The 11,669-nt window shown below is 41.1% G+C and overlaps 1 protein-coding gene across 1 annotated transcript; it reads left to right on the top strand.

Annotated features, from left to right (window-relative positions):
* The first annotated feature begins 328 nt into the window (after positions 1 to 328).
* On the top strand, positions 329 to 11,449 carry selenoi (selenoprotein I). The gene is made up of 10 exons (XM_020633462.3): positions 329 to 522; positions 3,347 to 3,415; positions 3,866 to 3,974; positions 4,543 to 4,617; positions 6,084 to 6,346; positions 7,416 to 7,524; positions 7,610 to 7,658; positions 7,751 to 7,931; positions 8,024 to 8,203; positions 8,403 to 11,449. Exons 1-10 carry the CDS (start codon positions 466 to 468, stop codon positions 8,508 to 8,510), a joined length of 1,200 nt encoding a protein of 399 aa, XP_020489118.1. The 5' UTR covers positions 329 to 465; the 3' UTR covers positions 8,511 to 11,449.
* The last annotated feature ends 220 nt before the right edge of the window (positions 11,450 to 11,669 follow it).

Raw genomic sequence — 11,669 nt, 5'->3', positions numbered from 1 at the left:
TATTCCAGGAGCTCAGCAGCAAACAAGCAGACTGGTCTCTACTTCCGGCTGCAGTAAAGACACGTCACGTTTAAAAGCCGGGAGATGTAGTTTTTTTTTTATAAAGCCACTCTCAACCAAGAAAGTAACAAAAATATGCCTACATATGACACCTCGACAGAAATTACTTGTTGCTCCAATTCACACCATACATAATAAAATGTTATATTGGCTCGTCAGGGGGTTTCTTCTTCTTATGATTTTATTCATGAGTCCTCCAGGCCACAGGCGGCGCTAGTGAGCCTCAGTCAGCTGGATGTGTGCTGGTTGTAGGAGTGGCCCAAATGTTTCGACATCACCTCACCCGGCGTGAACGACAACGACCCAGCTAAATGGTGCTTCGACACGGCAGCTAACGTTTGGGATTTGCATTTCCAAAAGGAAGAGATATCAATTTATCGTATTGTGGAGCCAGACTGAACCACCATGGCTCTGTACGAATACGTCACTCAGGAGCAGCTTGCGGGCTTTGACAAATACAAGGTATGATTAATGATGTGTTAGAGCTAGCTAGCTGTTAGCCATGTAGCCGAGAGTGTGTAGGACTGTGAGTGTGAGAGAGAGAGAGAGAGAGAGAGTGTGTGTGTGTGTGTGTGTTTAACAGCTCACATAGCTGTCACGATGTACAGGGTGCTTCTTCCCTGACAGATCAGTAAAGACAGCCACAGTAAGCAGACTGCGTAGTGCATGCACATGTCAAAATGTCTTTAGAAAATAAATGCTGGTTGTGACGACAGAGCGTTTCATTAGTTAATTAACTTAATGTGTTACATTTCTTGACTTACTGGTTCTGTAACACTCATTTGTAATTACGAGGTTAACCCAGTGCTCTTAAAAACACACGCATATACACACTAGTTTAGTCTAAAACAAAACAAATGATATTAAGAGATAATAAGTGCAATAAGAAAACATATTTATATTTTATTGTTATTTTTATTTTTTTGTATTATATCTTTGCTTTAATACAGTGTATAACTTCTGTACAGTTTGCTTAGCTGTTAATACAACTTATTTATTTTTACTTTTTTGTACTCTTTCTTTTTTTCTTACAATGCTAGTCTATTTTATATATAATTTTAACTTTTTTTTGTAGAAGCTGACTCAGGGAGAAACGCACAAGAATTCCAATGTACCTGTACTGTCCTGTACCTGTGCAAATGGCTATAAACATCTTTTCTATTCTATCTCAATACATTAAATATATGTGATTATCAATGTTGGACATAGCGTTTGATCAAAGTCCCTATATTTTATTTTGAAAGTGATACCCGGAAGTCGCTGGTTATTCTCTCGTGCTTGACATGGGCGCTTTTGCTAATAGTTAGCTCGCTACTCTTTCTGTATTGCATTACTTGGCTATAAGACAAGGAATTAATTTGTGTTTTCACACATTTAAGTCAGCCCCCCGTCTATTACACACCTTTTTTATAGAATGACTGTGCATCAGTTTGTGCTGATAAAACCTCAGGAGAGAGAGAAAAGTAGCTGCTGTGATAGATCAGGAAGGTGAAACCACTCAGCTTGTACCAGCACACTGATGGAAAACGCGGATAGCGGGGAGCGACCTGTGTATTCTAGTCACCATAATGAATGGTTTTGAAACAATATCTCCCTTTCTGCATGTAACACACATTTTAAAGTGTCCGGTAAATGTCCATAAAGATGAGCATCAGTGTGGCACTGCAGATACAAGGGGGCTGTTGTCTTGTCACGTCACTGTAGTAGAAAACGGGAGTGGCACTATTCCAAGTATATAACATCAAAAGACAGCTCACTTTCACAAAGTTCATTTGATTTGTGCACTTTCCACATATAAGGTTATCCGCTGTGGAGCACTTAAAGCGTCCCTTTATTTTATCATTTAAATCTTTTAAGTTTTGTATTTTCCTGGTCATATTTTATTTTATCTTTAAACAGCATGCAGCCTGGTTCTTCAGTCTCTCTCACTCTAATTCCTCTTTCTTTGATTACGGCGTGAAACTGCTCCCCTGAGCTGTCTATCATGAAAATAACCTTTTCAAATAATAGCCTTTTAAGTGGCTCCCTCCATGTCTCAGCTGCTGTGCCCGGAGCATGAGTGGCTGGAGGAGAGCAGACGGTGACAAATGGGAGTGAATGAAAGAACTGTGGATTTCTTCAATACATGCACAGTTGTTTCAATCATGCAATAGGAAAGCACATGAGAGCGAGAGCTTGTTCCACTGATTATATTGTTCTTCTTTCCTACCCTTTACATCCTGTCTGACTTGAGAGAGACAGCCTTCTTTCTTGGTGTTAGTCACACATGGAGTCATGATTGATTGTCACAGAGACTTTTTTTTATTGGGTAAATCATCTATCTGTAATCTATCAACATCCTTTCAGCATTACACAGAATCATGTCAGCTTTCTTAGTCCACAGTGTATATTCTAAACTGAATGTGCCTGTGCAATTACTGATTATTATCTGAACATTATTTTTTTATGTAAGAGGGGATAAATGACACGCAACACAGCTTGCACACGGGTATTAAACCAGCAACATAATGGTGTCCATACAGCTTGCACCAAAACCATCCAGAAAAGGGAATTAAGTGCAACATGTTGCAGTGTTGGTCTGCCTCCTTGTTTTCCATGGTATTATCGACATGTATTTTGCAGTGGTTAATTTGAACCAGGACTAATATTCACAGCGTGCAATAACGTTGTTCAGCATTCTGATTTTAGGAATTCTTTTTACAAGTAAACAAATATTAAAGTGTGGATATTACTTTCCCAACTCCCAGCTCCTGTCCTTCTGTTGGACATGTCTACCAAGGTACCTGTGTTCACAACACGTTTGTTTCTTTAAAAAAATCCAAATGGCAGAAGAGCTGTAGCAGAGTAAACAAGCTCTGTGGCTTATACAGCTTCCTTGATCTTCTCTCCGTTTGGCCATGTTGGTCAAATGATATTATGACCCATGTATCCATTTCATTTTGGTTTTCCTTTGTGTTTATCTCACATATCAGTAAATAAAAAAAGTAATCAGTAAAGTCTGTCATGTCCTTATTTGACTGAAGCTGTATGAACACACTAAGAGGACTAGTAAAGGTACATTACACTGTAGCTGGCTCGCATGTGGGTCAGACCTAGATAAAGTGACACTGACTGGCATCAGGTTTGTTTGATATGCTTGATGGCAGGCTAACAGAATGATCCAGTAAACAAGTGATGTGTGGCCCTGTAGAGCTTCCTTTCAAAGCTGTAGGGGATCTGCTAGCGATGAAATAAGTGAAAATGTTTGTGTCTGTTTATCACATCCTGCCTGATTGTGTCTTTACAGTATAGCGCAGTGGACTCCAACCCCCTGTCCATCTACGTCATGCACCCTTTCTGGAACTTTGTAGTGAAGGTGAGAAAGACCTGTTCAGCTCAGTGTGTGTGTGTGTTGGTATTCTCACTGTGTGTACCCACATCCATTATTCATGGGGTTTCCTAGCACTTTCTGTGATACAGTAACAAGAAAGCCTCACCCACGAGCACCTCCTCCTCCGCCTTTGTGTGTGCCAAAAGTCTCATTGTTTGTTCTGTATTGTGAAGATACTGTGTTGTTTTAAGTGCATACATGTAAGCCGATAAAAAGCACACAATGTTCATCATCATTGTCTGGCTTCCTTCTTAACAGTACGTCAAGACACCAACACATTTATTTAATAGTATTTGCCTGACTGCATCCTGATATCATAAACAAAATGTTCTCCTCTGCCTAACAGTCATCCAGCTGACTCATAAAGTGTGACACCATTTCGAACTACCGTTAATTATCTGGTACTCATTCTCTTTTCTGTGTTTTTGTCAACAGTTTCTACCGACATGGTTAGCTCCAAACCTCATCACATTTACAGGCTTCATGTTTCTCGTGTTGAATTTCCTCATGTTGGCCTTCTACGACTTTGACTTCACCGCCTCTGGTAAGTCATGCTCTCCTTCCACTCCTTCCACTCCTTCCCCTCCTAGTTGTGTTTGTCTAGTGCTCAATCGACCCGACAAAGAACAGAGAAAAAATGGAGGCGTGTTTGTTTATGAGAGACAAAGTCCATGGCTTAGTGAAACCTGACTGCCAATTCTGGCAAAGGTTAATTACTAACCCATTACCTCCTTCAGGTACATATAGACACTGCCCGGAGAACTCACACACCTTTCGATCATAAACAAAATGTTACAGGTACATTGAGAATAAAATGCAATAACTGACAGGTTCTTACTCTTTTACCCCTTGAGTCACAAAAGATGGTTTAAATGTCCTCACAAGGGTATTTTTTGGATAGAGTCAGTCTTAAAAAGAAGAGTAAAACCAAATGATGTACACACATTAAATGTTAACTTAGAAATATGCTACTTATCCTATACCATTGAGATGTTAATTAAACTCTGAAGAACTCTGGAAAAAGGGATATTTTGGTCAGGCTCCTCTATCTCTGCAGGTTTTTCTCATGTGTGTGTGTGGTATGCTGCATATTTTTATTGTGTGTGTCACAGCTGCAGGACATGAACACGTGCCTAGTTGGGTCTGGGTTGCTGCTGGGATCTTCAACTTCTTGGCCTACACACTCGGTGAGTGGTAACCCCTGTGATTTGTTTTTCTCTCCCTATGGAATGTATTCTGTACTGTGAAGCTGAGACTCTAATTCAGAACCAGTATGGAGACTGCAGCCTGCGAGCACGAGTCATATGCCTTCTATCCTGATGGTTTGGATATCCTGGTTTTTATGTCATGATATTGTCCTTAGTGCTACTTTGTTTTCTGTGTTAATGAAGTATTATAGCAGGGATATGAAAAAAATCTGGATTTGTCTTGCATCACGTAAAACCAATATACCATTACTAACAGGCTGTCAGAAGTATTATTATTACTGGTTTGCTAGGGCATTATGGGTTGAGAAAAAAACCTGAAATTAATATGTTGCTGCAATTTATCAAAAATATACTGAGACAAAGCAAATAGTGCAGGATCTCATTTTTAAGAACTTCCAATATTGTAGGTTTATGATGATGTGGTTTGATTAAGATGTATTTTCCATAAATATAAAAAGTTCACCTTAAGTTTAAGAGAGATGTATCAGTTATACTCCAGCTTCTGTCGACTGTTGAGATGCCTTTAGGCAAAATATTACTGACTGACTGACTGACTGTCCTTCTGGCTGCATGATGTGATTGTACACTGTCAGTATTTACGCCACTCTCCTTGTTGTAATGTCTGCCTGCTGGACTTGTCAGCTCTTTCCTTTATAGGTGTTCATAAATGTACCAGGTGGGCACTAGAGTTTTAGTTCCCAGAGGACATTGCCGTTTTTAGTGATTATTCATATTATGATAAATGATAATAAAAGTGCTTGAGGGGCAAACTGAAATTGAAATTGACCTTGTCTGTCGCTCGCTCACTAACAGATCAAAAGTCACTTAGTTTTTATAGATCCCCACCACATATTTTGTCAGCAAATCTTACTGCAGACAACTAAATACAGATTTATTTTATAGCCAAATTTCATCTCAATTTGGGTCGACTTGTACTCTGTGAATCAAACTAAAGTCAGTTCTGTCAAGAATGTGTGCAGAATACATCATGTGTGAATGGTAGATGGCCTTGAGCTTTTCTAGTCTTCTGACTTCTCAAAGCACTTCTACACTGCAGGTCACACCTACACATTCACACCCTGATGGCAGCTACAGTATGTGTAAAGTGTCCATCAGTGTTAACTAATCTGTTCTTACACATTCCCACACCACTGATGCATCAGCAGGAGCTGGGGATCGACCCCAGACCTTCCAGTAGAGAGACGACCGACTCTACCACAGCCGAAACAATAACTCCCTGATAAAATGAGTGTAGTCCAGTTTGGATCCTGTGAAAGTGATTTCAGTGGTGGGAAGCAGGAATGTGGTTCCTCAGAGAATCATTTCAATTATACGAGTGTGTGCAGCTGCTTTGCTTGAACGGAAATGGAAAATGTTTTGTAAGTGTATGTTGGTCTAAACAAACACAGTGTATTATAATATCTGTCTTCTCTCATTATGTGTAGATGGTGTTGATGGTAAACAGGCCCGTCGCACAAACTCATCCACACCATTAGGGGAGCTGTTCGACCACGGCCTGGACAGCTGGGCCTGTATCTACTTTGTGGCCACCGTCTACTCCATATTTGGGTGTGGGGAAAGTGGTGTGGGTGTGGCCACACTGTATTACATCCTGTGGGTGGTGCTGTTCTCATTCATTCTCTCTCACTGGGAGAAATATAACACCGGCATCTTGTTCCTGCCGTGGGGGTACGACATCAGCCAAGTGGTAAGGACACACGCTTACATAAACCTAAAATGATGATTTTGTTCAATAAAGTTATTCCTGTTGCTACCAGTTTTTATCAACTGTAGCTAGCTAGCATTTGTTTCATGACGTGAGTGAAAACTGTACACTGTAAATATAACTGGATGAAGCCTGAGTGACGTCACCCATCTGTTAATGGGGGGGGGGGGGGGGGGGGGGCCTTTGGAAGCCTGACTCTGGAAACACTATCTCAACTTAACTTTCAGTCAACTTAACGACACGAGAGAGCTTGAGCTGAAGCGTGTTTGAATCCGTTACATCGCGCCCGCCCATCAATCAGATCACGCCTAACTATGCATGACTCACATACTTCATGAAACCAAAAATTTGATCCCTCAGGGTGTTGTAATCCACAGCAGATTTATGTGTCTGTATGAAGCAGACAGTCACAGATATGGAAAGTTCGATGGCTCCTGTGTGTTTGTCACTCATCCTCGCTGTTCCTGCTCTTCTCTGGAAAACAGTGCGCACTGTCATAAGAGCCACATTTGTCAACAGCTGTCAATTATGGTTTTATACCTCTTTTTATCGCATCAAAGAACTAATCAAAACTGAACTTCTCAGAAAAATGAACTCTTATTTTAATCAACATGATAAGATTTTATAGTTTGACCCATGTCCCATCTGTTAACATGGAGAAGGCGGAGCTTATGGCCTGAAGTACAGCAAATCAGTTGGGGAGCCCAAATGTTTTGGCTTCGCTTTCTTGTCCTCCATCTTTTTTTATAAAAGCTCTAGACAGAAGGACGATATTCTAGGTGAATAGTTACCCTCCTCATCATTTTAAGATCCAAGAAGAGGACAGAAGTCTTATTCTATGTCCCTGAACTTCTAGGTTGAAGAAAAGTAAAGAGCAGACATACACCCTCATGAATAGATTTCTTGCAATTTTATGCTTGCATTACTCTTTTCGAGGAGGAAAGGGAATTTCCATCAAGAGTTAAAATGAGTGTTTTCTTACTCTAGCCCCAAAAAGTTCCCCATGTTCACAAATGAATAATTAGATTTCTCTGGTCTCATTGCCCTCCAGACAATCTCTCTCGTTTACTTGGTCACTGCTGTGGTCGGCGTGGAAACATGGTACCAGCCAATCCTGTGGCGTTTCCTGTATAGAGACCTTTTCACATTCATGATCATTGGTGAGCTGTGATTGGTCACTCTTAATACTTTCATTTAATATTTGATCTGAAGCAGCTACAACAATTCTTATCCTTTTATTTCCAGCCTGTTCCTTCACTGTGACATTACCCATGAGCCTCTACAATGTCCTGAAGTAAGCTAACCTTTAATTAGCATTAAATTAAATAGTAGAGTTATTATAACACACAGAGCTTTAACTTCTTACGCTGTGTTTCATTTGTTCAGAGCTCATCGCAGTAACACTCTGAAGCACAGCAGCCTGTATGAAGCCTTCCTGCCCTTCCTCTCTCCCGTCCTCCTCTTCGTCCTGTCCACCACATGGGTGGTCTTCTCCCCCAACAACATACTCGAGCTGCAGCCCAGGGTCTTCTACCTCATGGTGGGGACAGCCTTCGCCAATGTCACGGTGAGCTTCCGCTACATTTTTAACCACCCAAGTCCTAAAAGTCTGTATTCATCTTGTAGTATCGGTTTCTCATGTGTGAATTTACCTTGCAGTGTAAGCTGATTGTGTGTCAGATGAGTAACACACGATGCCAGCCGCTGACCTGGCTGTTGCTGCCAATGGTGGCGGTGGTGTTACTAGCAGTGACCGGAGTGGTTGGCAACGAGACACTGCTGCTTCATCTTTGGACGGCTGCTGTCATACTAGCACACATACACTACGGCGTATCTGTGGTAAGAGCACACAAAGCATCTTTGTAAGAAATACAAATGTTGATCTGCTTAAATGTAAGTGTAAAGGTTGACAAGGTGTGAACAGCTAGCCTAGCACTTTAATAAAGGCGTCAACATCTAACTACCAGAACCTCTTAAGACAATAATTTATGAATCATGTTAAAATGAGACATTGATGACTTTTTTTTATCTATCGTAGGTTCAACAGCTCAGCAGCCACTTCAAAATCTTGGCCTTCTCCCTGAAGAAGCCCAACAGTGACTGACAGGAGGAGGAACGAATCGGCTTGAAAGGAGCAGAGGTTTAGACTCCTCCACTTATCGACACTTCACTCTCATCACCACGGAAACCGCATCCCCTCCCCCTCCATCCCTGAGGACGCTGGTAGTGGACTGGACTGTCCCCAAACACGCACACACACAGACACACATTTCTAACCAACAAACCAACTGAACTCTGGTCTCGGTGATGGGGCTGGCCCAGGGGCCCTGGCTTCGTCATTGGTGATTGGCCAACTTGGTTGAGCCAACGAGGTGCATTTGTTTCCTACGGAAATGTGCTTCAGTCGTGAGGACAGGAGCCATGATGACACACAGACACACGAATACATTTTTCTGCTTTGGTGCAGATGAGTTCTACCCTGTGGCTTTTATTTCAAACAAACACAGCCACACACAAACTGACACACGTACACTCACATAGTATTATGAATGTATAATATGCCTTGGGGAAACGCCATTTAAGTTCGACCATATTGACAGGAATGCCTCAAGTATTGTGGTTTTAAGTTAACCAAACCTTTAAATTCTGGCATCTGAGTGAGGTGAGCGGGTCGTTCATCTTTTATCATCAGATGAATTTCATTTGGAAATCTCAGTAATGTATGTTAATAGTTATATATATACATGTGTGTGTGTTTATGGGTTTGGGGCATTTTATTTACTGATTAGAAAGTAAAACAAAAATTAATCCCGTAAAACATTGTATACATTTCCCTCTAATGAATTGTGAACTCTGCTTGATGGTGGCAGCGGTCCGGAGTGAACAGAGTTGGATTTTGACTAACCAGAGCAAGAATTGAACAGGCTGACCTTCACTAACACCCCCCCCCCCCCCCCCCCCCCCCACGCTGACCTGTCCGAGTGCCGGCCTCTCAGCTCTCCCTTCCCTCTGAGGTGTTGTGTCTTGATGCTGATTCGTTTTTTTTTTTTTTTTTTTTATGCATATAGAGTATGATTTTGGTTGTGAGTTGCCATGGCAGACAGGTTGTGGAATAAGATGCGGAGCGCTTGAATGAAGAGTGTGTTCAAAAACCGTCAACGGAGCGGATTCACTCTGAGGGAACAAGCCGCCCGCAAAGGACACCGCAGACGCCACAACACTGCCTGGCGTCACACTCTACTTGTAACACGCACACATGTTATCACACTTTTATACTGTCTGTCAGATAACTTGTGTGTATGTTTTTTTTTTTTTGTTTGTTTTTTTTCAATCTGTTAAACAATGTTTGTCTGTGTGATTCAACATAAGTTTCCATGAGAAGATGGATTCGGTGGTGGCTGCAGACTGGACTTTGTTACTGATAAAAACTTGTTTTCACTGCCGGGCTGAAAAAACATTTCACTCCTTATCTGTCTTCTTATTACAGTCGTAGTTTGGAGGATATTAAGTTATTGTCTCTGTTTGAAATTCCTCTTTGAACACTCTAAGGCCTTGCTGTTAAATGGTCTTGTCTGCAATTACCCATTTCAAAATCTCCAGTACACCTGTGGACATCGGTTCCAGGTATGCTCACGAGTTTCCTGACTCAAGCTTGGTGTGATTGTAACATGACAGAACAAGACAATTTAACCCCGTTACGCCTGGTTTACATGTCATACATCAGTCTACCTGTCAGCAAACGGGGATCCAGTCAGTTCAACTATTTGTCCAATGTCTTTGAAACTTGTTCAAATGAACCAGAATGACTTGTTGGGAAAGCTTGAACTTGCTTTGTGAACAGCTAAATCAATTGGGAGTTGTATTTGTCAGTCATCTGACAGCAGATAAAAGTCTGAATGTGAATCATCTCATAGACGGTAGGTCGTAACAATAAATGTGTGAAAAGGAATTTGGGATCGTTTTTACCAGAAGTCTGGATGTTTAGCACTTAAACTGTTATTGAGCAGCAGTGAACAGACCTCTATAGGTCTACTATGACAATGTGAGATCTAAATCTACTGCCATTATAGCCCTAAAGAAGCTCAATTTGGCTTGCAGTGCATCAACCACTGGATAAAGCTCGTCTGCAGTCCTGAGCACATTGTAGTAGTTGAGATGGATTTGACATGTTTGTGATGAAGCCCCCACGTCTGTGACTCTGGAGACTGAGGATATTTGCGATGTGAGAACAACTGTGAAAGAGATTTAAATGTATTTGTGAAGAGTATATGCACTGAGTACGTGCAGATCTGTGTGTACAAGTGTGTTGATGTTTGGGTGAGTACTCTGTATGTGTGCATATCTGTGTAAATACATGTATTATTTCTCTGATATTTTATTTTCAAAGTAGATCTTTTTTTTACAGAACCCCTGAAGTCACAAAAAATAGATTTTTTTTTTTTTTTAAACCAAATTTTTACTTTTTGGGACTACAGGGACTCTGCAGTTTTCCATTATTTCAGGTGGGGCAGAACTTTCTTGACCAGGATGATATCAGCAGTTTTCTTATTGCCTACAAAACTATCTAGATTACAGATCATGGGTCAGCAGGAAACTTTTTTCAACCTGTACTTATATCGGCAGCTTTGGCTGATTGGATCTTTTATCTTTTTTTCCCGAATAGTTTTGAAAGGGGGACAGGCTCTGGTGTTAAAAACTTCCAGTCCAAGAACAAACTCTACGCTGCTAAATACAACAAAGGATCTCATTTCATATCATGTTAGCTGGATGAGAAAATTGTGCCATTCAATTTTCCTATACCTGTTAGGTGAAGTCCGTTTGTTTTGGACGGTTACAAAACATTTCTGACCTGATTTTCTGGTCATTTTTTGTAGTGTGCTCCTCAGCTTCACTCACCTCTTTCTAGGAAACAGTCTTAATCCCCCCTGGACCAATGACCTGAGCTGTTCAGATTGTAACAACGTTGTTGTTTAAGCAGCCCTGGGAAACATACCAGGGCTTCAGTGTGGCTATTTGTGATGTTGTATTTAACCAGTGAAGGACGGGACTGTCCAGAAACGAATAAAACTGAATTTTCCTAAACCATTTTCCAGTGTCGCAGCCAGAAACCTTACCGTTTATTTGTTGTTCGGTTTATAACCACAAGGGGGCAGCAATGTGCAGCTCGATGCTCTCAAATAGTTAGACAGGTGATGTTTGCTTCTTACATTTCTCTTCTAAACACCTGTTGGCTGTAACAGGCCACGGCCTCCCAGAGAGATGTTTAATTTGGAAATTTGCCAATGAGTTTGTACTTTACAGTGAC

This window comes from Labrus bergylta, chromosome 15 (assembly GCF_963930695.1).
Source record: "Labrus bergylta chromosome 15, fLabBer1.1, whole genome shotgun sequence".
Classification (NCBI taxonomy): Eukaryota; Metazoa; Chordata; class Actinopteri; order Labriformes; family Labridae; genus Labrus; species Labrus bergylta.
Note: the sequence above shows the minus strand (reverse complement) of the source record. Positions and strands in the feature narration are given on the sequence as shown.